This window comes from Rhinoraja longicauda, chromosome 26 (genome assembly GCF_053455715.1).
Source record: "Rhinoraja longicauda isolate Sanriku21f chromosome 26, sRhiLon1.1, whole genome shotgun sequence".
Taxonomy (NCBI): domain Eukaryota; kingdom Metazoa; phylum Chordata; class Chondrichthyes; order Rajiformes; family Arhynchobatidae; genus Rhinoraja; species Rhinoraja longicauda.
Genome location: NC_135978.1, coordinates 24,886,833 through 24,912,864, shown reverse-complemented (window position 1 = coordinate 24,912,864; position 26,032 = coordinate 24,886,833). Strand labels below are relative to the sequence as shown.

The window sequence follows — 26,032 nt, the reverse complement described above, 5'->3', positions numbered from 1 at the left end:
GCCTGATTAGAAACAGTCAACATGGATTTGTGCCTGGAAGGTCATGTTTGACTAATCTTCTTGAATTTTTTGAAGAGGTTACCAGGGAAATTGATAAGGGCAAGGCTGTGGATGTTGTCTATATGGACTTCAGTAAGGCATTTGACAAGGTTCCACATGGAAGGTTGATTAAGAAGGTTAAATCGTTGGGTATTAATAGTGAGGTTGCAAGATGGATTCAACAATGGCTGAATGGGAGATACCAGAGGGTAACGGTTGACAATTGTATGTCAGGTTGGAGGCCAGTGTCTAGTGGAGTGCCCCAAGGATCTGTGTTGGGTCCACTGTTGTTTGTCATTTACATTAATGATCTGGATGATGGTGTGGCAAATTGGATTAGTAAATATGCAGATGATACTAAGATAGGTGGAGTAGTTGATAGTGAGGTAGATTTTCAAAGTCTACAGAGAGACTTGGGCCTTTTGGAAGGGTGGGCTGAAAGATGGCAGATGGAGTTTAATGCTGATAAGTGTGAGGTGCTGCATTTTGGTAGGACAAATCAAAATAGGACGTACAGGGTAAATGGTAGGGAATTGAGGAATGCAGTGGAACAGAGGGATCTGGGAATAACTGTGCATTGTTCCCTGAAGGTGGAATCTCATGTGGATAGGGTGGTGAAGAAGGCGTTTGGTATGCTTGCCTTTATAAATCAGAGCATCGAGTATAGAAGTTGGGATGTAATGTTGAAATTGTACAGGGCATTGGTGAGGCCGAATCTGGAGTATGGTGTGCAGTTCTGGTCGCCAAATTATAGGAAGGATGTCGACAAAATGGAGAGGGTACAGAGGAGATTTACTAGAATGTTGCCTGGGTTTCAGCACTTAGGCTACAGAGAGAGGTTGAACAGGTTGGGTCTTTATTCTTTGGAGCGTAGAAGGTTGAGGGGGGACATGATAGAGGTTTTTAAAATTATGAGAGGGACGGACAGAGTTGACGTGGGTAGGCTTTTCCCTTTGAGAGTGGGGAAGATTCCAACAAGGGGACATAGCTTCAGAATTGAGGGACAAAGGTTTAGGGGTAACATGAGGGGGAACTTCTTTACTCAGAGGGTTGTGGCTCTATGGAATGGGCTTCCGGTGGAAGTGGTGGAGGCTGGCTCGATTTTATTATTTAAGAGTAAATTGGATAGGTATATGGATAGGAGGGGATTGGAGGGTTATGGTCTGAGTGCAGGTAGATGAGACTAGGTCAGGGAGAATGGTCGGCGTGGACTGGTAGGGCCGGACAGGCCTGTTTCCATGCTGTAGTTGTTATATGAGTTATATGAATTAGTATATAACAGTAATGCCATTATAGAAGTCTGCACAGGATGTAGGCTTTGCTGTCAAGGCCAAAACTTTCAATACATGATTCAAACTGCTCTTGAATATAGTGAGTCACTGACTTATTGTCAAGTTACTTCCACAGTGTAATTATTTGGGGAGCACCAGATTTTGACCCAGCAAGTGTTAATACAGTGTTGCTCCCTGAGACACCTTGTGAACTTTTTAAATGTCATATCTGTTAATCAGTCTTCTATCTTCAACCTCAATTTATTCAGATAATTCTTATGTGACACCTTATATAGTGTCTTGGGAATTCCAAATCCTGCTGCTTGCATGCTTGAAAAAATGCATTTGATAAACAGGATTTCCCTTTCATAAGACCATCTTGACTGTGCCTAATTATAATGTTTTTCTAAGTGGTGTTATCACTTCCTCAAGTGATTGTTGCATTTTTCTGATGACCATAAAACTGGGCACGCAATACTGTTGACTAACTGTAGTTTCAAGTGCCTACTCTGAAAGCAGATGAATTTATTCCTCCTTGGTAAGTACAAAGGAACTATTAAACAAACTCTGCCCCCAGAGTTGTCATGTGGTTCTTAATTCACCTGCAATACCCCATTTATTTCCTTCGCCTTCAGCTGTTGTGTAAATAAGGACAAAAGAAATCGAAGCAAGGGGCAGCTTAATTCTCTCCTTGCACCTGCGCTTTTGCTCATAAATCATTGTTCAGCTTTCTCTTTCCTCTTTCAAATAGTGATTCTCTGTTTTCATTGCAGCATGGAGGTCACACGTTCAAACCATTAGTTGAGATTTATGATCAACACGTTACCAAGGTGAATGATGAAGTGGCGAAGTTGCGACGTCGACTGATGGAGCTGATAAGTTTAGTTCAAGAAGTGGTAAGGTGATAAAGGGAAAGGCTGATCCACTTTATCTGGGTTCTGTATGTCCTGTGTTCCTATCCAGTCCTTGCTTGATCTGGATTTAGGATGACAATTTTATCCTTGCAGGATACAGTTTACATTAGCACTTGGGAGGATACATGGACATCTTTTTAATACAATAAATGCAGTAACGATCACCTGCAGCAAGTTTACTTTTTTCTCCTCTCTTGCACACCATTGTATATAAACTTTCAGCTCAGGTGCAAAGTAATTTCGAGCTTTCTTAAATCTCCCCATCTCTCTGATCTTGCTCAGCTTTATTTTGTCATTACTTCCCAACCCCACAAACTCTTAATTTGAGTCCCTTTTCCTTTTGTCTCACTACATTGTTTTCCACAACTAAATCATTTTATTGACTAAAGGTTTTTGATAACTATTTAATTATTTGGCTTGCAATTTGTTTTGCCTCAATCTCTGAAACATTGGATTGTCTTTGTATTTGAAGTTAATTATGAAAATATAAATGCAATATCATGCTCTAGGAAACATTATATGTAATAACTACTCCCCCTCCCCCCTCATTGTGACCTTTCGGTCCAGGGCTGCCTCCATTGCCAGAGTGAAGCCACATGCAAACTGGAGGAACAGCGCCTCGTATTCCACTTGGGTAGCTTACAAACCATTGGCATAAATTATTTAATTTTAAGTAACATCTAATTTTAAGTAACTATCCCTTTCAGTGCCCCCATTGCGGTGCATGCTCATTTCTCCCAATATCCCACCCCTCTCTATCTTCACCTTCCAGCCCCAACCTATATCCCCCATGCTGGCTTTATATTTCCCTCTTCTCTCCTTATCTGACACTCTTTGGCCATTTCATTTCCAGCCTCTGTCACTTACTCCACCAATTAGCCAATCAAACCCCCTCGCCTGTATCTCTGTATCACTTGCCAGGTTTTGTCCCTCCTTCTTGCCAGCCTTCTTCTTCACTTTCCCTCATCCCCAATACAATTGGTCTGAAGAAGGGACCCAAATTGAAATGTCACCTATCCATTTCCTTTACTGACGCTGCCTGATCTAAATTGCTCCAGCACTATGTGATTTGTGTATTACGGCAGTTCCTTGTCTTCATTCAATGCAATAGGATTGGTGCAGTATAGACTATAAATAGACTAAATGTTTTTCAGCAGATCTGTTCATTAGGAAGCAAGGTTTCTGTTTTATTTTTCACCAATGGGAATTTGCATTCTCTAATTTTCTGGACCTGGAAGCTATTAAGCGGTGAAACTATGCTTTCAAATTTTACGGGTTGTTTATTTTTACAGTGGAATTTTGCACTATAAATGAATGGCAGGAGGAAGCAGGAAGGTGTGTCTATTTTTCTTTTGGATCTTGTACACAGAGCATATTCAGTGTTTATGCAGTCCTGTAGCACTTGGTGACTCAGGCACTTGAGTAGTTCCAGGTTCAAAAGGCTTGCTAGAATGTAAGGCACTGTTACTTCCATGTCCTAGCACAACCAAGCAAGTGCTGATGAATAGTTGCTGTGATGCAGATACATGCTGTGGCCACTTCCTCCAAATCCGAGGCCTAGCTATGCCTGTCTCTTTGTAGGGTACGTCGAACAATCCCTGTTCTAGGCGTACACTGGCTCCATCCCTGAACTCTACCTCCGCTACATTGACGACTGCATTGGTGCTAACTCTTGTACCCATGCAGAACTCACTGACTTCATAAATTTCACCACTAATTTTCATCCTGCTCTTAAATATACTTGGACCATCTCCGACATCTCCCTACCGTTTCTGGATCTCACCATCCCCATCACAGGAGATGTGACTAGTGACCGACATCTACTACAAACCTACTGACTCCCACAGCTGTCTTGACTACACTTCTTCCCACCCTGTTTCCCGTAAAAACTCTATCCCCTACTGCCAATTACTCCGTCTACGCCGCATCTGCGCCCGGGATGAGGTGTTTCATACTACGGCATCAGAGTGTCCTCATTCTTTAGGAAACGAGGGTTTCCCTCTTCCATTATAGATGAGGCTCTCACTAGGGTCTTCTCTATATCCCGCAGCTCCGCTCTTGCTCCCCCTCTCCCCATTCGTAACAAGGATAGAGTCCCCTTTGTCCTCGCCTTCCACCCCATCAGCTGTCAAACAACAAATTATCCTCCAACATTTCCGTCACCTCCACAGGATCCCACTACTGGCCACATCTTCCCATCTCCACCCCGTTCTGCTTTCCGCGGAGACCGTTTCCTCTGTAACTCCCTGGTCCACTCGTCCCTTCCCACCCAAACCACCCCCTCCCCAGGTACTTTCCCCTGCAACCGCAGGAGATGCAATACCTGGCCCTTTACCTCCCCCTCGACTCCATCCAAGGACCCAAACAGTCTTTCCAGGTGAGGCAGAGGTTCACCTGCACCTCCTCCAACCTCATCTATTGTGTCTGCTGTTCCAGATGTCAACTTCTCTACATCGTGAGACCAAACGCAGGCTCGGCGATCATTTCGCTCAACACCTTCGCTCAGTCCGCCTTAACCAACCTGATCTCCCGGTGGCTCAGCATTTCAACTCCCCCTCCCACTCCCAGTCTGAGCTTTCTGTCATGGGCCTCCTCCATTGTCATAGAGAGGCCCAGCGTAAATTGGAGGAACCGCATTTCATATTTCGCTTGGGCAGTTTATACCCCAGTGGTATGAACATTGACTTCTCCAACTTCAGATAGTTCCTCTGTCCCTCTCTTTCCCCTTCCCCTTCCCAGTTCTCCCACTGTCTTCCTGTCTCCTACTACATCCTATCTTTGTGTCCCCCCTACCCTGACATCAGTCTGAAGAAGGGTCTCAACTCGAAACGTCGCCCATTCCTCTGTCCTGAGATGCTGCCTGACCCGTTGAGCTACTCCAGCATTTTGTGTCTACCTTCAATTTGAACCAGCAACTGCAGTTATTTTCCTACGCATGGTGTGGCCAGTTTGTTCAATGATTTCCACAGACCAGATGAGGTAAATTACTATTTAGTGTGATTTCCCCCCACTAGCCCAGGAGACTGAGCCCCAAAAGTTATTGGATAGAGAATTCCAAAGATTACCTGTGGGTGCAGATGTTTCTGAACGGCCAGTTCCTTGAGATGCTCTGATCTCTGGTTGTAGATATCCCAGGCAAGAGGAGAAAAACAGTCATGTCTGAGTTCAGCTTGTCAAGTCCTGAATGGATTTTGTATGTGTCAATGAGATCATCTCTCATTTCTCATTTATTAGATCATTTATTTAATCGCTCCTTTGAAAATCTTGCCATCCCAGAAATCAATATAGTGATTCTTTGCACTCCAATCACAAGATGGAGCCCAGTTCATGATATTCCATTGTAGTCTTCCTAGGGTCCTCCATGCAACAAAAATCTACTCGTACATAACTCCTTTTGCAATAAAGGGCAATGTAGCATTTGCTACATTAATTGCTTACAGTACCTGCTTGTCACCCTACCCAATAACACAGTAGGAGTACTTTCATTTCAAGGATTCCAGCAGTTCAAAAAAGTAGCTCACCATCACCTTTTTGAGGACCATTAGGGCTGGGCAATAAATGCTACATTTATCACCATTGTACAGTTTAAGGATTTGAACAATGTGAATCACTATAAACTAGAATGCTCATTAGATATAAGTGAAATATGTTTTTTTTTTGATTGAGTTCACATTAAACTAGTATAGTGTCCCACTACTTGCCTTTTAAAAATTATTTCAGTGCATATAGTTAGTGTATAGTTAATCAAACCCCTAATGTTCTAGTTATGTCAGAAAAATTTCCAGATGTGAATTTACAGGTTAAAAAAATGTATCTTGGGATAGTAGATTGTCATTAATAAACGTAGTGGAGAATTTGTTTATTTGGAATTGAAATGTTAATTATGTATGGAATTCATTGTCTGAAGGAATTGTTGAGTGAACAGTGCAAATCAATTTAAGTGGCAGCTTGGAGCTGATTTAAAAAGATGTAAAAGCATTGTCAGTGGGATAGAGTGATCTGTGTGGTGTGTTAATATCAGGGCCTTCTGGCATGCTGCAAGATCCATGCTAATTTTTTTTAAAGGTTTTGTTTAATGATGGTGTAGATTTAATAATATTTATTTTGTACCTAGGAGAGAAATGTGGAAGCAGTGCGTAGTGCCAAGGACGAACGTGTGCGAGAGATTAGGAATGCTGTGGAAATGATGATCGCAAGACTGGATACACACCTGAAAAATAAACTTATAACATTAATGGGTATGGTATGCATATTGTGGTAAGATGCCATAAAGGGAGAAATAAGTAAAACAGTTAATTAAAGTCAGGCTAACATGGGTGTTTAGCAAATTGGGAAAGCTGTTTACAGAGTTTACAGGAGCAAGTCGGTTAAACAGTCAACATGGATTTGTTAAGAGAAGGTTGCTCCTGGCTAACACTTCAAATTTTTTGAGGCATATCATTGCGAGTCACACATTTGAAGCATTATATGCAATGTTGGTAGATATTTGCTGAAGTTTCATATGGCAAATTGACCAAGAAAGGAAAAACAAATGGGATCCAAGCAAAAGTAGAAAGTTGAATTTAAAATGTTCTCGGTGAGGGATAGCAATGGATAATATTTGATCAGAGTTTTATGGTATGCAGTAGGATTCTGCACTGAGGCCTTTGCCTTGTGCGATGTACACAGAAATGATTTTAATTTGATCACACTCCCTGCACTATAGAAGTTTGTCATCGATACCACAGTCAAGTCAAGTCAATTTTATTTGTATAGACATTTAAACACCATCCACGTTGACCAAAGTGCTGTACATCAGTGCAGGTACTAAAAAAGAACATACAATAGCACACAAACCTAACAATACATACATAAACAGTTTACAGCGCCCCCTCAGAGGGCCTCAAACGCTGGGGAATAGAAGTAGGTTTTGAGCCTGGACTTAAAGGAGTCGATGGAAGGGGCAGTTTTGATGGAGAGTGTGAAGTGGTTCCACAGTCTAGGAGCTGCAACCGCAAAAGCGCGGTCACCCCTGAGCTTAAGCCTAGACCGCAGGATAGTCAGTTGCCCCAAGTCGGCCGACCTGAGGGACCTGGTGTTTGAGTGGTGGGTTAGAAGATTTTTGATATGGGGGGGGGGGGGGGGCAAGCCCGTTTAGGGCTTTGTATGCAAATAGGAGGAGCTTGGAATCGATTCTGTACCGTCCTGAGAGCCTGTGGAGAGAGGCCAGAATCGGGGTGATGTGGTCCCTTTTACGGGTACGTGTCAGGAGTCTCGCTGTGGCGTTTTGGACCAATTGCAGGCGGGACAGGGATGATTGGCTGATCCCAGTGTATAGGGAGTTGCAGTAATCCAGGCGGGAGGAAATGAATGCGTGGATGATTTTTTCTAGATCGTCAAATTGGAGGAATGGTTTGATTTTAGCTATTGGAAGAAACTGGCTTTTACCACGTTTTTACCAAGTGTTGACTTGCTTGTCAAACTTAAAAGCGGAGTCAAATATCACGCCAACGTTTTTGACATGAGGTTTGACTAGGGAGGATAGGCTTCCAAGGCTGCCTGTTATCGTTTTGATGGAGTTGGGGGGGGCGCTGAATAGGATGACCTCAGACTTGCTCTCGTTTAACTGAAGGAAGTTCTGTGCCATCCAACATTTTATGTCGTCAAGGCTGTGCATGAGGCTGATTAAATTTGACCGGTTGTTGGGTTTCAGGGGGAGATAAAGCTGTGTGTCATCCGCATAGCAGTGGAAAGAAATGCCGTGCCTTTGAATGATTTGGCCAAGGGGGAGCATGTACAGAGAGAAGAGAGCCCTGTGGAACCTCGCAGGAGCAGCTAGCTGGGGAAGAGGAGAAATTGCCTATATTGATGGAGATACTCCTATTTTTGAGGTAGGAAACGAACCAGCTCAGGGCAGTGCCATCAATGCCAACCCTGTACCGGAGACGGTCAATTAGGATGGTGTGGTCCACTGTATCGAACGCTGCGCTGAGGTCAAGAAGGAGCAAGATTGCACAGTCACCGGTGTTGACAGTGCATAAGATGATTCCAAGCTTCAGGAAGTTAGCTGTGGGCTAGTTAGATGAGCACTTATTTCTGAAGGAAACTGGGTGGGTAGTCATAAAATACTGGAAGTGGTTTTTTTAAACAATGACACTAGTTGGAGTACTAGGTGCCACATTACAGGAAGAATGTGGTACCATTCGAGATTTAAGGTTGTTATCAGGAATGGAGAATTTGGTTGTGGGGAGGCTAGTTTCTATTGCTTAAAGATTGAGGGAAGAGTTATCTGAGTTATATATAATTGAGACAGAATGAGCAGGATTTTTTATTTTTCCCTTAACAGGAAGTAACATGTGGGCATAGTTAATTGGTAAGAGTATTTATTTTTTAATTCTGGAGAATCTGGAACCGATGGTGGTGGATGCAAGCCGTTATTCCAATTTTAAAAAGCACATGGATAATTACTTGTAGACCCCTAGTTCCCGAGGTTATCGAGCGAGACTAGATAGTGATATTAATCTAGTCCTTTTGTGGCTGGCATGGATGAGGTTGACCACTTCCTGTGCTGTGAACCAATAATTAAGAACATGAAGCTATGCAACACCAGCTAATGCACTAGTTTCTGACCAGTTACATGTACCCACAAGAAAACCTGTTGAGCAGACGGATTTTGTCACCACAAATGCCTTCTTCAGAGATTTGTTGCCGACAGATTTAAATGTTGATGTGCTATTTCTATATTATCTGGAGATTATCTGATCCTTATCAGAGCCCTCTTGCTGTAGGAATGATAAGGTCATTTTGGGTATATTTGTTAATGCTATTATGATAGCATAAACTCTGAAACCACCTTCTGAGGAAATGTATAAATCTCTTTATGCAGGACGACTCTTTAAAACCCACCTCTCTCTCTAGGCCAGAAGACATCACTGACTCAGGAAACCGAGCTGCTCGAGTCACTGTTACAAGAAGTAGAACATCAGGTAAGCCAAAGGAAGAGGAAGAAAAATATTGGAACTGATTTTTTTTTTCCCTCACGTTATGGTAGATTAACAAAAAAAGTGATGTTAAACCATTTGTTGCATTGGTGTGGTTGGCACATCTACTGAGCAGTGCATGGCTGATCCATGCCGATCATAAATATATCTTTCCTGGATTATTTTGAGTTTGTGATGCAGCTTTGATGAAATGGGCTGCTGGCACTTCTTGGGTTCTCTCCTAAAGGATGGCTACTTAGGTGAGGCACATGGGCTCAAAACATTTAACATTTATATTGGTTTTCTGATTTTGATATTTGTAAGCCTTATTTCTGAAGTGATACCAGCCCCAAATAATTTTTGTTTCCTGCAGCTGCGATCTTGCAGTAAAAGTGAATTAATAGTGAAAAGTCAAGAAATCCTGTTGATGTTCCAACAAGTGCATCGCAAACCCATGGCGTCCTTTGTCACGACACCTGTCCCACCAGACTTCACCAGGTACCACAAAACAATGAGGGGGAATAGAAAATGTGATCACAATGTAATTGTTCATTGGGCATCTGAAGGTAAAGAGGGGTTGTAACATTTTGGATTTAGACAAAGATGCTAACAATACAGGGGTGGATATTTTCCTCCAAGCAATTTGTTTGCAAATGATTTATTGCTCTCTGGATTGTATATATCTGCTATTTGCTTTGTTTCCACTTGTCCCCCACCCCCACCATTCCACATTTGTACATAAATTCCAAGCCTCCAGTTTTTAGATGTGAAGCAACAATGTAGATCATGACTGTATTATCAGTGTTTCAATTTTTTTGGTGTTTAATTGTGATTTGCTAGAGGGTTAAGATTGGTGTTTTATGGGGGATAATATGGATAAGTAGACAAATGGGACAAATATTAGTTTTATATTACTATAATTTCTTGTCTCAAGGGGTGGAAGTATAGGATGGTTAGTAGGTGTTTGGTCAAATTTGAGAAATCAGTATTTACTATTAATTCTATTTAACAGCCCACTGTTCTGGCATTGTAAGAAATGCAATGCCCTTTCTGTAACTGAATGATGCAAACTCTGATCTCAAATGCAGTGAAAAGTGGCAGTTTTCCCTCTCGCTAAGCAATTGGTGGTTAGTACCCCATCTAGTGGTTGCTTTGTGGTACAAAGATAAGAACAAGACTGGCTGCAATTGCTCAATGAAGATTATTGATTTATTTTAAACACAAATGAGACTTACCCAGTTGTAAAGGAGGTAGAAGTCTGTGATGCCAGATCTGCGCTTGCTTCCGTTGTTCACATTTATTGGTGGAAGATAAATGGCAGCTTTGGAAATTTGTGGCTCAATAAGTTAGGAGCTGTGTTTGAATATTATCTTGGAGCTGGAGTGCTCTGGTGTCTGAAAATGGAAAGTGCAGGTGATGTTGCTAAATAACGGTATTGTCATTAGATGGTTATGGAAAGCATGCTGTGACGCTCAAAGTAAATGAAATTCGATCATTTTTTAATTCGTTTTTTCTGCTCCCACGTTTTCTTTTTGTGTCAAATTTTACTTTCGTTTTGGCCTTCAACAATATAGGCCCTTATAAATTCCTGCTTTGATATTTAGATGACCAACACAGAAATGAAGAGCAACACGATAAGTATTTTGCCCTCAGTAGTTGATCTCCTTAAGTTGCACCTGCAAACATTCCTCATAATTAAGACTTGAGGAACTGCAGATGCAGGATTCTTGAGCAAAACACAGTGCTGGAAGAACTCAGCGTGTCAGGCACATCTGCAGAGGGAATGGATAGGCCTCCATTCTCTCTACATATGCCGCCTGACCCGCTGGGTTACTACAGCGTTTTGTACTCTGCTTATTTCTACTTACAAATAAAGCTGGCACAACAAACCCGTTGAAGTTGGGGAGCTATGCAAACCCACTCCGTATATATGTATTTCGTATATTCAAGTCGAAAAGGGGTTGGGTATTGAAGTATACATTGGAATAATGTTTGAGCACTGTTTTTACATTCTGCCTCCATAACTGGATACAGGTGGACTTAATTGCCAAAAGGAACAAATTGATGTCAACGGTGCTATTTTAAAATCTTTTCTTTTAAATAGTGAACTGGTTCCTGCATATGACTTCAGCACATTTGTCCTGTCAAATTTCAGGTAATGGCTTATTTCCTTTAAGAATATTTATCGACAGTCTAACACTTGTTGGCTTTATCAATACCAAGCAAATGGCACTAGCTGTTCACTGCACTTGCTTATGGATTATTGCACCAGAGCTTTATGTGACTTTGACTTTTGGGAATGTGTGAACAGGGCAAACACCTGAACATCTCCAATCTAATTGAAGGGTCTGTTGCGGAGGCACACAGTTAAAACAAGAAGTGTAGGTTAGAAATTAAGTGGTTAGGATAGAATCAATCTAAAATGCACAGAAAAGGCAGTAGAGAATGGGAAGGAAAGGTGCGACTAAGAAAAAGAAACAAGTAATAAAATGTAGTAAATAAGCTTTAAAAAAAATTTGGGGGGAATAATACATCCTCAATATTAAAATTTGTCAGTGCCAGAGAAGTGGCCTGCTTTTATGATTAAAATGTTTTCTACTTGCATGGACCTTTCCTACCTTGATACAGGTTTATCAAGTGTTTGCACACAAAACACAAGAAATAGGAGCAGGCGTAGGATATTTCTTTGTGGTTTTTCTGCCATTTAGTAAGATTATGATACCATTTGTATCTTGTATCAACTCCATACCACATGAATGTTAAAATATCTGTTGAATTCCATTCTTGGGTAGCGAACTAAAAAGAATTGCCACCTTCTGAGTGAAGAAATTTCTTCTTGGCTGAGTGTGGAAATGGTGCCCCTTTATATTGAAACTATGATCCCTAGTTCTGGACTCCCAACCAGGATAAGCATCAATGGGAAGCGCAAGACTGCAAATGCAGGGTCTCGACCCAAAACATTAACTATCCCTTTGCTTCCACAAGCATGAATTCTCCACCTACGCAGTCAAACCTTGTAAGAATTTTTGTTACAATGATCTTGCATGTGAGGAAAGAAACAGAGTAAGAAGTAGGTTAGAAAAGTAGAGAGCAACAGAACAACGGTAACAGCAAATGGGCAGTGCACATTGGTAGAGCTGCTGCCTCATTGTGCCAGACACTTGGGTGCTATCTTTGGGGTGTTTGTCCATTTTCTCTATGATCGTGTGTTTTCCTCTACGTGCTCCAGTTTCCTCCCACAATCTCAAGATGTGCCGGTGTGTAGGTTAATTGGCCTCTGTAAATTGCCTCCAGTGTGTGGGTGAATGGAGTCAAAAGTACAGAAAAAATATCAAATTGGCAGAATTAAAGTTGCCATATTTAAACATTTCCAGCATTTATAGCAATGAATCACAAATGTAAAAGGATATTATTTAATTACCATTGTGGTTGCATGACGACAAAAGTGGAGACTTAAGTTCAATGTTATTTGATATTTGGGAAAGACTAGTTGGAGTGGAGGTGAGAGCAGTACACTGCTGAAAAAGCAACCTCTGTTTGGTACATCATGATGCAGAATTACAGTCAAGCTAAAAAACAGCAAAAGGCAGGAGATATCGATAGTAATTTATGGATAACCAAATTGTAGTTGTAGCTCTGGCATAAATCGGGAAATTTGAGGATCGTGTAACGGGACTAATATAGTAATTGTAGGGTACTTTATTTTACACTTAGATTAGATTTAGTCAAATTAGTATTAATAAAATAGAGAATGAATTTGTGGAATACAAACAAGATACTTTTCTAATACAATATCTTGAGAAAACAATTAAGGAAAAGCTATTCATTATTATCCACACAATTTCTCCTATCTTGCTAAGTGGGGAACTTGCATTAACCTTGGCGATCTTTCTTTGCATAAATACAGTCACCTTTTGGAGGCTACTTTGCAGTCACACAAGACTTGCGACTTCATGCCAAATATTCTAGTGCTGTCTTTTAAAGCATTTGGGTAAATTTGTTGATTAAATTTCTATATCAATCTTTAATGGATCTATCTCTCTCCTGAATTTATTTTGATGCCTCGGTATTATGCCTATGTAAATTGAATGTCACATTATTTATTATTTTAATCAATATCTATAATTATTAAGCATGCCCCAAGATATAAGAGCATTGATTTGGATTGATGGTTTAATATTTGCTCTTTATAAATGCAAGCTATACATGTTTAGCAATGAATCATAGCAGGCACTACTATTTCTTTTGTTCAAATGAATTTGTAAGAAAGCAGTCCAGTCCTGTGGTGATAAACTACTTTTTTGAATCTAGAAGTCAGAATTTGGATCCTGCCTCTCTACTCAAGTAACTTGGAAATTACTTGGTCACGAAGTAAGTTGCAGATGTCCCCTTGCCCTGAAGCTTGTTCATTTGGCGAATCGTAGGCAGTTTGGAAGTAGGGAGATTGAAGAACAAAACCCATAACAATGGCATTTTGTGTCCTTTTCTCTTTTGACTTTCTTTCCTGGTGATTCATGTGTTTAGAGTTGGAAATCAAGGTACTTGCTGTACTTACGAAGACGCACTACCTCTTGTTATCCCATTTTAATACGTATATAGAATTATTGGTCCTTTTTATTCCAAGCAAGGAATCTTGTGTTGAAGTTGAGTTTTGATATTTTCTGAATGTAACATTTGCATTCTGGTTTTAAAATGATAATGTGATTTTGTTTTAATGTTTTGAATAGCACTTTGCGTCAGCGTGCTGACCCTGTTTACAGCCCTCCTCTGCAAATATGTGGACTCTGCTGGAGATTGAAGGTTTATCCAGTGAGTTTAAACGTTTGTATTCTGTGTCATCAGGGGAGACAGGAGGAGAGAAGAGCTTTTGTTAGATTGAAGACACTGGGATCTGCAGATGCTGGAATCCTGATAAAAAAAACAAGCTGCTGGAGTAACTTGACTGGTCTGGCAGCATTTGTGGAGGGAAGGCACAAACGACAGTATGTAGAAGAGCACCGACCTGAAACGTCGCCTGTCTTTTTCCCCTCCACAGATGGTGCCTGACCTGTTGAGTTCCTCTACCAGTTCTCTTTTGTTTGAGTGAACTTTTTAATTAATTCTGGTGTTGGTTTGTGGAGCTGTGTAGGAAGGAACTACAGATGCTGGTTTAAACTGGATAGACACAAAAAGCTGGAGTAACTCAGCGGGTCGCGTAGCATCTCTGGAGAGAAGGAATGGGTGACGTTTCGAGTCGAGACCATTCTTCAGACTGATTAGAGCTTCAGACTTCCCTAACCAGTCTGGAGAAGGGTCCTGACCCGAAACGTCACCCATTCGTTCTCTCCAGAGATGCTATCCCGCTGAGTTACTCCAGCTTTTTGTGTGTATCTTTGGTGTATGGAGCTTGCAGCTTAGGATCTTTATGTTGCACAGAGCATCATTATTTGAACAAAATGTAAAGAGGCGAATGCCCATTTCATAATGTGAAGCTGTCATTCGCATGGCTGTGCCTTAATGATGGATTATTAATCACACTGAAAAAAATGGGTCATAATAAAATTAGCAACATTACAGTTGTGCTAAAGTTATCTTTGTGGTTAAAGCAGTTTGCATTTGTGATATAGTAGACTGAGTACCACTGCTAAAATTTGCAAGCTCCAGTCTTTTATTCCTCTGTTCCCCTTCCAGTGATGTAAATCACCCCTGTTCTGGCTTGTGTTGACAATCACATTGTTACATTGCCTCCACTTTTGTTTCTCCAGCCCCCCCCCCCCCCCCCCCCCACCCCTCCACGATTTGAAGCATGACCAGGTTCAGCTTGTCCCTCACAACTTAGTTAATATAGCTCAAAGCCTTGATGTGGTATCAAGTGGTTAGAAATGTCACTAGTTTTTAAATTTAGTTTGCTAATAATTTTCTAGGGATGTATGAATAGTATATCAGATAATCAAGAATTTATAATTCTCAGCTTCAAAAAGAAAATGGTGTCAAATATGTTTACATTTGAACTATTTGACTAGATTAAAAAGAGATGGCTTAATAAATCTCAGAATATAAACCTCTTCAAGAATTTTAGTGTTTCAAAATGTATTTGGTGTAACAAAAGTGTGGTTTTAATTTTCCTAATTAAATATTAGTGCTTGCATTTAAAGTTCCAAATTAAAGTTGTTCATTCTATTTTAGGATGGAAATGGAGTAGTGCGTGGAAATTACTTGTCAGTGTTTCTGGAACTTTCTGCTGGACTCCCCGAAACATCAAAGTACGGGTACTTTCCAATTTTTTTAATTTTTAATTCAATGTCTTTGCCTTGTTATGTATTATTGTAATATTAGGATTGCTAGTTGTAGTTTAATAAATTGAATTTTCTCTCCTTTTCAACTAGTAGTAAGGGGTATTTTGATTATCTCCATTTGCTGAGGAAGTTGTTATGACAGTAGCACTGTGTTCGTAATATAATCCCATCAAAATGCTTGCTCAACATAGTGACTTAATTGATGACAGCCTACTTGTATAAGTAGATTTGGGCTGTTTACTGTTCCCTAGACTAGTCTATTTCCAGTCCTTCACTTCCCTATCCCTGGCCCCTCAAACACATACTGTACCAAGTAAATAGGTAGTGTAGGAAAATAATTGCAGATGCTGGTACAAATCGAAGGTATCACAAAATGCTGGAGTAACTCAGCAGGTCAGGCAGCATCTCAGGAGAGAAGGAATGGGTGACGTTTCAGGTCGAGATCCTTCAGTCTGAAGAAGGCTGTTACCCAGTAAATATATCAGTTGAGGTTAACTATTTTATGAGCGGTTGTTGGAACTTGGAATGCTTGTCACATGTGGTTGAGACAGCAACCATTAAAATCATAGGAAAAAATTTAAAACAAATACTAAGGAGAAGGCAGCAGTGTGGCGCTTTAATGGTTAAAAACTGTAACGATCATGAACACGACATGGCATCCCGTGCTCTACATTAATCATGGCTTTAATCAAGCCTGAGATTTTCTGGTCTCTAGGTGATCACCACACCATACTGAGTCAGCCACTCGGGAGGTGCCATAACGTGATCAAATGAATAAAACAAGGAACTGCAGGTGCTGGTTTACAAAAAAAGATGCTGTGCTGGAGTAATTCAGCAGGTCAGGCAGAAACTGTGGAGAAGATTGATAGGTGACATTTTGGGTTGGGCCCCTTCTTCAGACTTTTAACATGATCATTTGAATTTGTAATATTGCCTTGTTGTACTTGAAATTTCACTTCTAGCAGCACAATGAAAACGTGAAACCAAGTCTTGTTGCCTTTAGTAACCAAGAAGTCAAAGTACAAGCTTGGAAGAAACAAGGCATGTCATGCTGTTAGTTATGAATTGGTTGTTGCACTGTGCTAACTGCTGAATTGTCAGAACGTGCTGCTGCTAATAATAAATAGAAGCAAAAGCCAAATTTTGAAAAATTCAAAGTCGAGTATCGGATACTGACTACAGCCTCCATTTTGGGGTTTTGTATATCAGACTTTTACTTGACTCTTTCAGGATCAGCTGCTCCATTTAGTGTAAGTGCTGTTCGTTTTTACAGTCTAGACTAAAAGTCACTAAAATTTTGGTTTTCATTTTGTTTTATTAAAAGAATCTGAAGCAACGTGGTTTGTAGTTCATCACTTGTTTGAGAACTTTTTTTCCCAAATAGGTTTTACACACTTTTTTAAATCTTTCAAGGAACTAGCTATGAAGGAAACTTGGCTGTTGTTGATCTGGCAGTTCCTCTTCAATGTGTTGGAAATTTAAGTCGTTTAAAAAAATATTTAACTGGGTCCATTTTTGTTTGTCTGACAAACCTGTATAAGTAGCTGGGATTTAAATTGAAAACCATGATTGCAGTGATCATAAACAGTGATCATAGTGATACTAGTGATCATAAACAGTATTAAATAGTAAATATATTATTCAACTTCTGTAAATTAATTTCACTTATAAAGCCATCTCTTGGGCTTCTTTTACTTTGGATTTTTTTTTAAACTCTCTAAAAATGGGTCAGTATTGTCTCAAGAATATGTATCCTAAGCATGATGGTAGACCAAGTTTGATGGCTCTATTGTCCCACATACAGATCCCAGCAAGGTGATTAGATGGGTATTATTGAGGGAGCTGAGGATAACATAAAGGAAAAAATAAGTTCATGAGTCATAGGAGCAGAACTAGGCCAGTTAGCCCATCAAAACCACTCCGCCATTCTATCATGGGTGATCTATCATTCCTTTTCTCCCCCATTTTCCTGCCTTCCAATAACCTTTGACATCCTTACTAATCAAGAACCTGTCGATCTCTGGTTTAAAAATATCCAGTGACTTGGCCTCCACAGCCGACTATGGCAATGAATTCCACAGATTCACCATCCTCTGACTAAAGTAATTCCTCCTCGTCCTCTTTCAAAAGGTATGTCCTTTTATTCCGAGGCTATGCCCTCTGGTCCGAGACTCTCCCACCAATGGAAACTCTCCAAATCTACCAGGCATTTCACGATTCAGTTTCACTTCAGAATAGCAAAAATATTTGAAATTAAAAGTGAAATTGACCAGGATTTTCTGCAAACTACGGTGTCAAGTCTTTTTTGTTTTGTACTATTTTAAATTTTTTATTATCTATTGAGTACAGTTTGCAAACTTGCTGCTGCGAGTAAGGATTTCATTGTTCTGTTTCAGTACATATGACAGTAAAACTTTTCACTTTCTTAACTTGGAACCCTAGCATTATTTACAAAACCTTGCGTGTGACTCAAGCCTAGTGTACAACATGTAATCTGGCAACAGACTAGAGATGCAATTAAGAGCTGTTGGGGAAAATGCTTGTAATGTTCCCAAGTTCAAAAATCAGTTCATTAACTTTTTAAAATATAGGTTAAGAAAATTTAGTTTTCAGTTTTACTAGAATATCATCCAATCTTAAGGTTTTGATGGCATCTGTCAAGATCTCCATATCTTGTGTTTCCAGGTATGAGTACCGAGTGGAAATGGTTCATCAAGTCTCCAATGACCCAACCAAAAACATAATTCGAGAATTTGCCTCTGATTTTGAAGTGGGTGAATGTTGGGGTTACAATCGTTTCTTTCGCTTGGACCTTCTTGCCAGTGAGGGTTACCTGAATATGCAGAGTGACACCTTGGTGCTCAGGTAAGCTGTGAATATTTACTCCATTTGAAAGCAATATTTCATCTTTTACAAATTAAGTTGGTGTGTATAATCATAGTAAGTGGGTCATTGATTGAAGTATGAGTTGCATTTGATTTGTGTGCAATTCGTGATCGTAGCAAGGGCTATAAATATATTTTTAGACAATTAACTATCTCTGAAACAAAAAGACAAGCTGCCAGTTTGACAAACATGTACGGTGACTGTAAGAGAATGTGTTAGCAGTTTGTACAATAAATTATCTTTATTCTTTTTTCTTACCATTTCCTATTTCTACCTGAAGGTGGCAGCAAATGACTGCAGTTAAAGTTATTTATATATTAGGGGCCTGAATTGAAAAGATAAATCTTTTATGGTCGGGATCTAAATAGAAATCCAATTGAAATGCAATATTGAGTCCATGTGGCAAAATCTGGATTGTAAACTGGTAGGTTGGTAATGGAGGGGTCACGGCACAACTTTTGTTTACGATTTCAACTTGCACCTGCGAATGTCATTTGACTTTAGCTTAGGGGTTCAGAGTGACCCATGTAGTTTTACTAAATGCTCAAAACTGCTCCACTAATAGTGTCATAATCATACAGCACAGAATCAGGCTGTTTGGCCTAACTTGTCTGTGCTGACCAAGATGCTCAATTAGTCTCATTTGGCCCATATCCCTTTAAACCTTTCCTATCTGTGTATTTGTCCAAATGTCTTTCAAACGTTATTGTCTCTGCCTCAATCACTTCTTGTGGCAGCTCATTCTATATGCACAAACCCTTGAAGACTTTACCCGTCTGGTCTCTTTTTAAATCTTTCCCTTTTCACCTTAATCATATGCCCTCTAGCTTTTGAATCCCCTGTCCTGGGGAAAAAGACTGCATCCACTGATTTTCTACACCTCTCCTACTCCTGTGCTTAAAGGAATAAAGTATGATTGGATTGACTGCAAGACACAACATGGAAAAAGGCCCTTTGGCCCATTGAGTCCAAGCAGACCATTGATCACCCATTCACACTAATTCTGTTATCCCACTTTCTCATCCACTCCCTATATAGTAGGAGAAATTTAGAGGTCAATTAACCAACAATCCCACACTTTGGGTGCACCCAGAGCACCCATGTAGTCACAGTGAGAACATGCAAACTTTACACAGACTGCACCCAGGTCAGAATCAAACCTGGCTCTCTGGCACTGTGCGGCAACAGCTCTACCAGCAGTGTCACTGTGCTGCCCCTTTGCCACTGTGCTGTGTTTTGTAAATCATTGCACTCTTTGCAGTTAAATTACATATTTTCTATAGCAGTGACACTAAACTATACATAGTACTCCAAGTGTGGCCCCATCAATGTCTTGTACAACTGCAACATAATGTCTCATATCCTGTGCTCAATTACCTGATTGAAGGCCAATGTGCACGATGCTTCCTTCACCACCTTGTCTACCTTTGGGGGAATGGTGTACTTGTTCTCCCACATCCCTGTTCTACAACAGTTCCCAGGGCACCGTTCACCCAGGTTTGACTTCCCAAATACACCTCGCACTTATCTGATTTGAAAACCATTTGTCACTCCTCAGCCCACCTACCCACCTGATCCTGCTGTAATTATTCATGATATTTCTTCCCGTCTGGTATACCACCTATTTTGGTGTCATCTGCAAACTTACAAACCATACCTCAACCAAATCATTTATATAAAAGACAAACTGCAATGGGCCTAGCATCGATTCCTGTGACACACCACTGGTCGCAGGCATCCAACCTGAAAATCAACTTTCCACCATCGCTCTGTGCTTTCGTACCATCAAGCCAGTTATATATCCAATTAGCTGGATCTGCTTGTGATTTTAAACTTCCATGATGGACCTTGTTAAAGGCCTTACTAAAGTCCGCATGGATAATGTCCTCTGCCCTGTCCTTGTCAATCTTTTTGGTTATTGCAAAAAAAAACTCAAACAGATTATGAGGTGAATTCACACGCGCAAAGATGTGTTGATTCTCCATGATCATTTGTTGTCTATCAAATGTTGGTGTGCACTCTGTCAAAATTCTCTCTAGTAGCTTTCTCATAACTGATGTCAGGCTCAATAGCCTGTAGCTCCCTGACTTGTTCTTGCTGGTCTTCTTAAATCAGACATGTCCAAAGTCCGGCCCGGGGGCCAATCGCGGCCCGAGGTCAGATTTTATACGGCCCGCAGCTTCCATCTTAAAATGTATTATTTATGGCCCGCCAGCACTGTCTAACAGAATGAAGGGAGGGGGAGAGGGGAGGGGAGAGGACGACTACACCTCCCGGCGGTCTGCGCTGCCCGATCTACGGATTGTCCGGGGGGGGGGGAGCGCATTAGTTAAAGGTCGGGGGGGGGGGGGGGCATTGGCCCTTGGGTATTTCCACATTATCAAATCTGGCCCTCTTTGAAAAAAGTTTGGACACCACTGTCTTAAATAATGGTACAAAATTAGCCATTCTTCAGTTTTCCAGAACTTTGCCTGTGGCTAAAGATGATGCAAATATAATCTGCAAGAGCTTCTGCAATTTCTTCCCCAGCTTTCCACAAGGTCAAGGGATGAACTTGGACAATCCATTAATGTTTTAAGACCACAAATACCTCTTTATTAATTCTTATCAGGTCCAGACGTCACAACTCATTTGCCTCAATTCCTCATCTATCATGATCTTCCCCACAGTAAAATCTAATGAGAATTATTAATTAAAAATCTTTGCCATCATCTGTGGCTCCATGGTCGTCATTCTGATCTTTAAGAAGTCCTATTCTCTCCCTCAACACCCTTTTACATTTGATATACCTAACAAATTGGCCTCTGAGGATATTGGTCCTCATCCAGTTTAGGTGAAACCTACACCTCTTGTGCAGCTCTCCTCTGCCTCAGCATAGATCCGAATGATCCAAGAACCTGAATTTCTGCCTCCTATATCAGCCACCCATTCATATATTTCTGCCCTTGCTAGCAAGTGTCACTGATCATAAACCAGAGATTACTACCCTTGAGGTATTTCTTTTTAAACCTTTTCCTAACTCCCATACTCCCTTTATTTTCTCCACTTACTAATACTAAGAAGTTTAGAAATGAAACAAAGTGACTGTCCAACCCCACCAGCAAGGTGTTATATTACTTTTCTGATTTCCAGGGAATTATGAGGCAATGCGATATGTTTTTTTAATTTATTAAACTTTCATTTATTGTCTTATGACTAACTGTGCATTCAGACCTGTTATGCTGCTGGAAGTAAGAATTTCATTGTTCTGTTTTTGGTACATGTGGCGATTAAATACTCTTGACTCTTGGTATTGTTTTATTATCACATGTACTGAGATACAATGAAAAACTTGGCATGCTATTCACTCAAATCATGTCGTAATTATCAAATCACTTGACAAATAGAGCAGAGATGCTTGTACAATGCCAAGACGTCAATCCCTTACTTTCAGGTGTTTTTGCTCTTGGCTGGCACTTTGATAGGGAAATGTATAGCTAATTAAATATTTGACTAGTCAGATCAAAAGTCACTGTTGATACAGGTTTGCATTAATCTTTTGAACTAGATTAATGGAAATGTGTCTGTAAATTCTTCAGATGTATTTGCTTTCATTAATTTATTGAAATTTTCACATGTAAATTTACTTTTTTTTTTACTCTAAAATTTGGATCGTGTACTATTTTGTGTGTTATGTGATTCAATGTTGCTGGAAAATGAAACATTGGAACGCAAATGATCCTCCATTTTTAATGAAGTTCCTAATTTCCTGTCCGAATCATCCATACATTTGACATTAATGCATTGAAGATCCCAGATGTGTGCATTTGGATGGTTCTATGGTTTTCAAATGTGCATGTAGCCCATGCCATCTGTGGGCTGCTCACACTGAAATAAGTCCTCATGGTGTCCGTGAAGCCTGTTGTGGCTTGACTTTTACAGGCAAGCAAGTCAAAGGCTTGTGCTGATGTCCTGTTGTGGTTAACTTCCTCTTAAATACTTTACCTGGCTCTTGTGGAAGAATGATTGCCATATAGTATTAATGCTTCTCTGAACTAAATGCAAATTTTCTCTTTAATATTGGAAATATTGTATTAGTCTTCCAGATCTGTAAAATCAAATTTTTGTAATTGTTATTTTTGGTTGAATTTTAGAAATGAATTTGGAGACGGTGGTAGAGGTGCTGCCTCACTATGCTAGAGACCCGGGTTTGATAGTGAACTTGGGTGCTGTCTGTGTGTAGTTTGCACGTTCTCTGGTGACCACGTGGGCTTTCCTCCAGGCACTCTGTCACATCCCAAAGACGTGTGGGTTTGTAGGTTAATTGGTCTTTGTAAAATTGGCTGTAATATATAGTGAGTGAATGAAAGTAGGATAGCATAGAACTAGTGTGATTGGGTGATTGATGTTTGGTATGTATTCGGTAGGCCGAAGGGCCTGTTTTCATGCTGAATCTCTAAAACTTAAACTAAAATGCCAGATTTGACATGTCAAATTTTCTTCCTTGTCTAAATTGTACAGGTACCAAGTGCGTGCACCTACGTTTTTCCAGAAATGTCGTGACCAGAATTGGTACATCAGCCAACTTGAGGTGGCTCAAACAGGTTACATCCAACAAATCAACAATCTCAAAGAGGTCAGTTTCTGTAATCTACCTTCACTCAACTGTGAATTTAAACAGCATGAATTGACATTGTGATGACTGTTTCAGTCCTCTGTATGTTCAAATAATAGCCTCCTAATTCATGACTGCAGCACAGCTCTATATAATTGTGTTGCTATCAGGAATTACATATGGTATTTGCTTCAATGCTTTACCTTATAGCAATATTTTGTATATTTACAGTTGCAAAGTAAATCTAATTTTCCATTAAACTGGTCCAAATGCAGTTTTGTGAAGTGATATTGGTTTATGTTGTCTTTTTGTTTATTTTTGATTGCTTCAAACATTTTGCACCAGCTGTGTTTTTTTGACCTGGAGGAAATAAAGCTGTTCATCAATTATTTTGGGAGAAACTATAGGTCATTTTTTTGCTGTAGGTGAGAATCTAACTTCTGCCATAGTTAATGTTGACTTTTGCATGATTAAATTTTAATTTCTTCAAGTGGTGAAAATTCTAAATTTAGTGTTTTTGTGGTAAGTGCAATGAGCAGCTGTGACGTGTGTGAACAGGAGAAGCAACTGTATAACACTTTTAACTAATTAGGTTAAGAGATTTGCACGGTCAACATTGAAAGGACTGAGAACGATGTACAAATTAAACTGTAGAGAAAGATGAATGTAGGTGGTGATGATGGGGTGGGTGGTGAGGGGAGGTTGGATTAAGACGGGAGACGAAAAAAAAATCCAAATGTTATTTTATAAAATGAATAAACTTGGTGTTAAGAGTGACCTATGAAAATAGGGATGGAGAGGCCACTGATGAAAACTTGACAACATGCTGCAGATGTTAAAAAAATCGAAAAGAGCATTTGCAGCAATGTTTTTATAAACTGCATCATTGAAGAGGAAAGCAGTTGAAGTTTTCACTTGATCACCTTTTGTCAGGATTGCCATCATTGCCAAGTGAAGAAACATAGAAACATAGAAAATAGGTGCAGGAGTAGGCCATTCGGCCCTTAGAGCCATTCGATATGATCGTGGCTGCTCATCCAAAATCAGTACCCCATCCTGTTTTTCCCCCATATCCCTTGATTCCGTTAGCCATAACAGCTATATCTAACTCTCTTGAAAACATCCGGTGAATTGGCCTTCTTCCTTCTATGGTAGAGATTTCCAGAGATTCACAACTCTCGGGGTGAAAAAGCTTTTCCTCGTCTCAGTCCTAAATGGCCTAACCCTTATTCTTCAACTGTGACCCCTGGTTCTGGACTCCCCCAACATCGGGAACATTTTTCCTGCATCTAACCTGTCCAATCCCTTAAGAAGTTTATGTTTCTTTAAGATCCCCTCATCTAAATTCCAGTGACTACAAGCCAAGTAGATCCATTCTTTCATCAAATGTCAGTCCTGCCATCCCAAGAATTAACCTGGTGAACCTATGCTGCACTCCCTCAATTGCAACAATGTTCTTCCTCAAATTAGGAGATCATAATTGCACCCAATACCTCGGGTGTGGTCCCGCCAGGGCCCTGTACAACTGCAGTAGGACCTCCTTGCTTCGGTACACAAATCCTCTCACTACGAAGGACAATGTGCCATTTGCTTTCTTCACTGCCTGCTGTGAGTGATGTACAAGGACACCCAGGTCTTGTTGCACCTCCCCTTTTCCTAATCTGATACCATTCAGATAATATTCTGCCACCTTGTTCTTTCCACCAAAGTGGATAATCTCACATTACCCACATTATACTGCATCTTCCATGCATCTGCCCACTCATCCAACCTATCCAAGTCACCCTGCAGCCTCATAGCATCCTCCTCACAGCTCACACTGCCACCCCGGCGTTGTGTCATCTGCAACTGGAGATATTACATTTAATTCCCTCGTCTAAATCGTTAATATATATTGTACATAACTGGGGTCCCAGCACTGAGCTGGTTACTGGAGAGCTTGTGAAAGGGGGTCTCATTGATACCAACAAATAGAATGGATTAACGTTGTTATGGAATGCAGTTGGGATATGAATGGAACCTGCTAATAAATACAGAAAATTCTGGAAACACTCAGCTGATTGGGAGATCTTGAGAAGGAGAAACTGATAAGATTTCATCCTTTACCAAGGGTTTTAGTGCCACACAGCATGGAAACAGGCCCTTTGCCCCAACTTGTTCATGCTGACCAAGATGCCCCTTTTAAGCTAGGGGTCACATTTAACACACACCTCTCAACCTTTCCCATCCATATACTTGATCAAGTGTCTTTCAAAGAGGAAGAATGGGTGATGTTTCGGGTCAAGAACCTTCCTTAGTCTGAGGAAGGGTGTCAACCTGAAACGTCACCGTTCCTTCTCTCCAGAGATGCTGCCTATCCTGTTGAGTTACTCCAGCATTTTGTCTACATCTTCAATTTAAACCAGCATCTGCGGTTCTTTCCGACACACGTGTCTTTTCAATGCTGTTATCGTACCTGTCTCAATTATCTCCTCTGGCATCTTGTTCCATATACCCACCAACCAGCCTCTGTGTGGAAAAGATGCCTCTTAGGTTTCTATTAAATCTTTTCCCTCTAAACTTTAACCTGTGCCCTTTGGTTCTTGATTTCCCCTATACTGGGTAAAAGACTATGCATTTACCCTATCTATTCCCCTCATGATTTTATACACCTCAATAAGATTACTCCCCAGCCTCTTTTTTCTAAAATAGTTGTTTCGTTTGTTGAATGAATCTAAACTATTACAAAGCTGTTGCTCCAAGCTACACCTGTTTTTTTTATTAAAAGCAAAAGGCACCAAGGAAAATGCCTGGACATCACAGAGGAAGGTGACTCGGTGATGCACAGCAAAATGCAGATCAGGAGATATAGTACAAGGAGAGTTGGCAACTTTCTGTACTTCACAAGCTATTACTGCTGCATGCTCTTGATTTTTTTTTGTGTGGTCCTTTTTCCCTCCAATTCTTTTTAAAGAAAACTGTCAAATTATATAACCAGGACAGAGAAAAAATGAGTCCTGATATTGCCACTTTCCCCATGTCATACTGGTGTGCATCAGTGTGCTCATTTGCAAATTCCTGCTTGATTAATGCTCTCTGTGTAATAGTTGGTTAT

At 40.4% G+C, this 26,032-nt stretch overlaps 1 protein-coding gene across 12 annotated transcripts in view; it reads left to right on the top strand.

Moving 5' to 3' along the window:
- trim37 (tripartite motif containing 37) overlaps positions 1-26,032 on the top strand; it is an 88,251-nt gene that overhangs the window by 20,586 nt on the left and 41,633 nt on the right. For all 12 annotated transcript variants that reach the window (XR_013548956.1, XM_078422669.1, XM_078422673.1 and 9 more), the window contains exons 7-15: positions 2,084-2,206; positions 6,339-6,462; positions 9,122-9,189; positions 9,557-9,681; positions 11,288-11,338; positions 13,911-13,992; positions 15,349-15,425; positions 18,144-18,323; positions 22,845-22,959. Coding sequence is in view for 11 of the 12 variants with exons in the window: in XM_078422669.1 (XP_078278795.1) it covers positions 2,084-2,206; positions 6,339-6,462; positions 9,122-9,189; positions 9,557-9,681; positions 11,288-11,338; positions 13,911-13,992; positions 15,349-15,425; positions 18,144-18,323; positions 22,845-22,959 (945 nt within the window). In the remaining variant the exon portion in view is untranslated. The remainder of the gene's footprint in view (positions 1-2,083; positions 2,207-6,338; positions 6,463-9,121; positions 9,190-9,556; positions 9,682-11,287; positions 11,339-13,910; positions 13,993-15,348; positions 15,426-18,143; positions 18,324-22,844; positions 22,960-26,032) is intronic.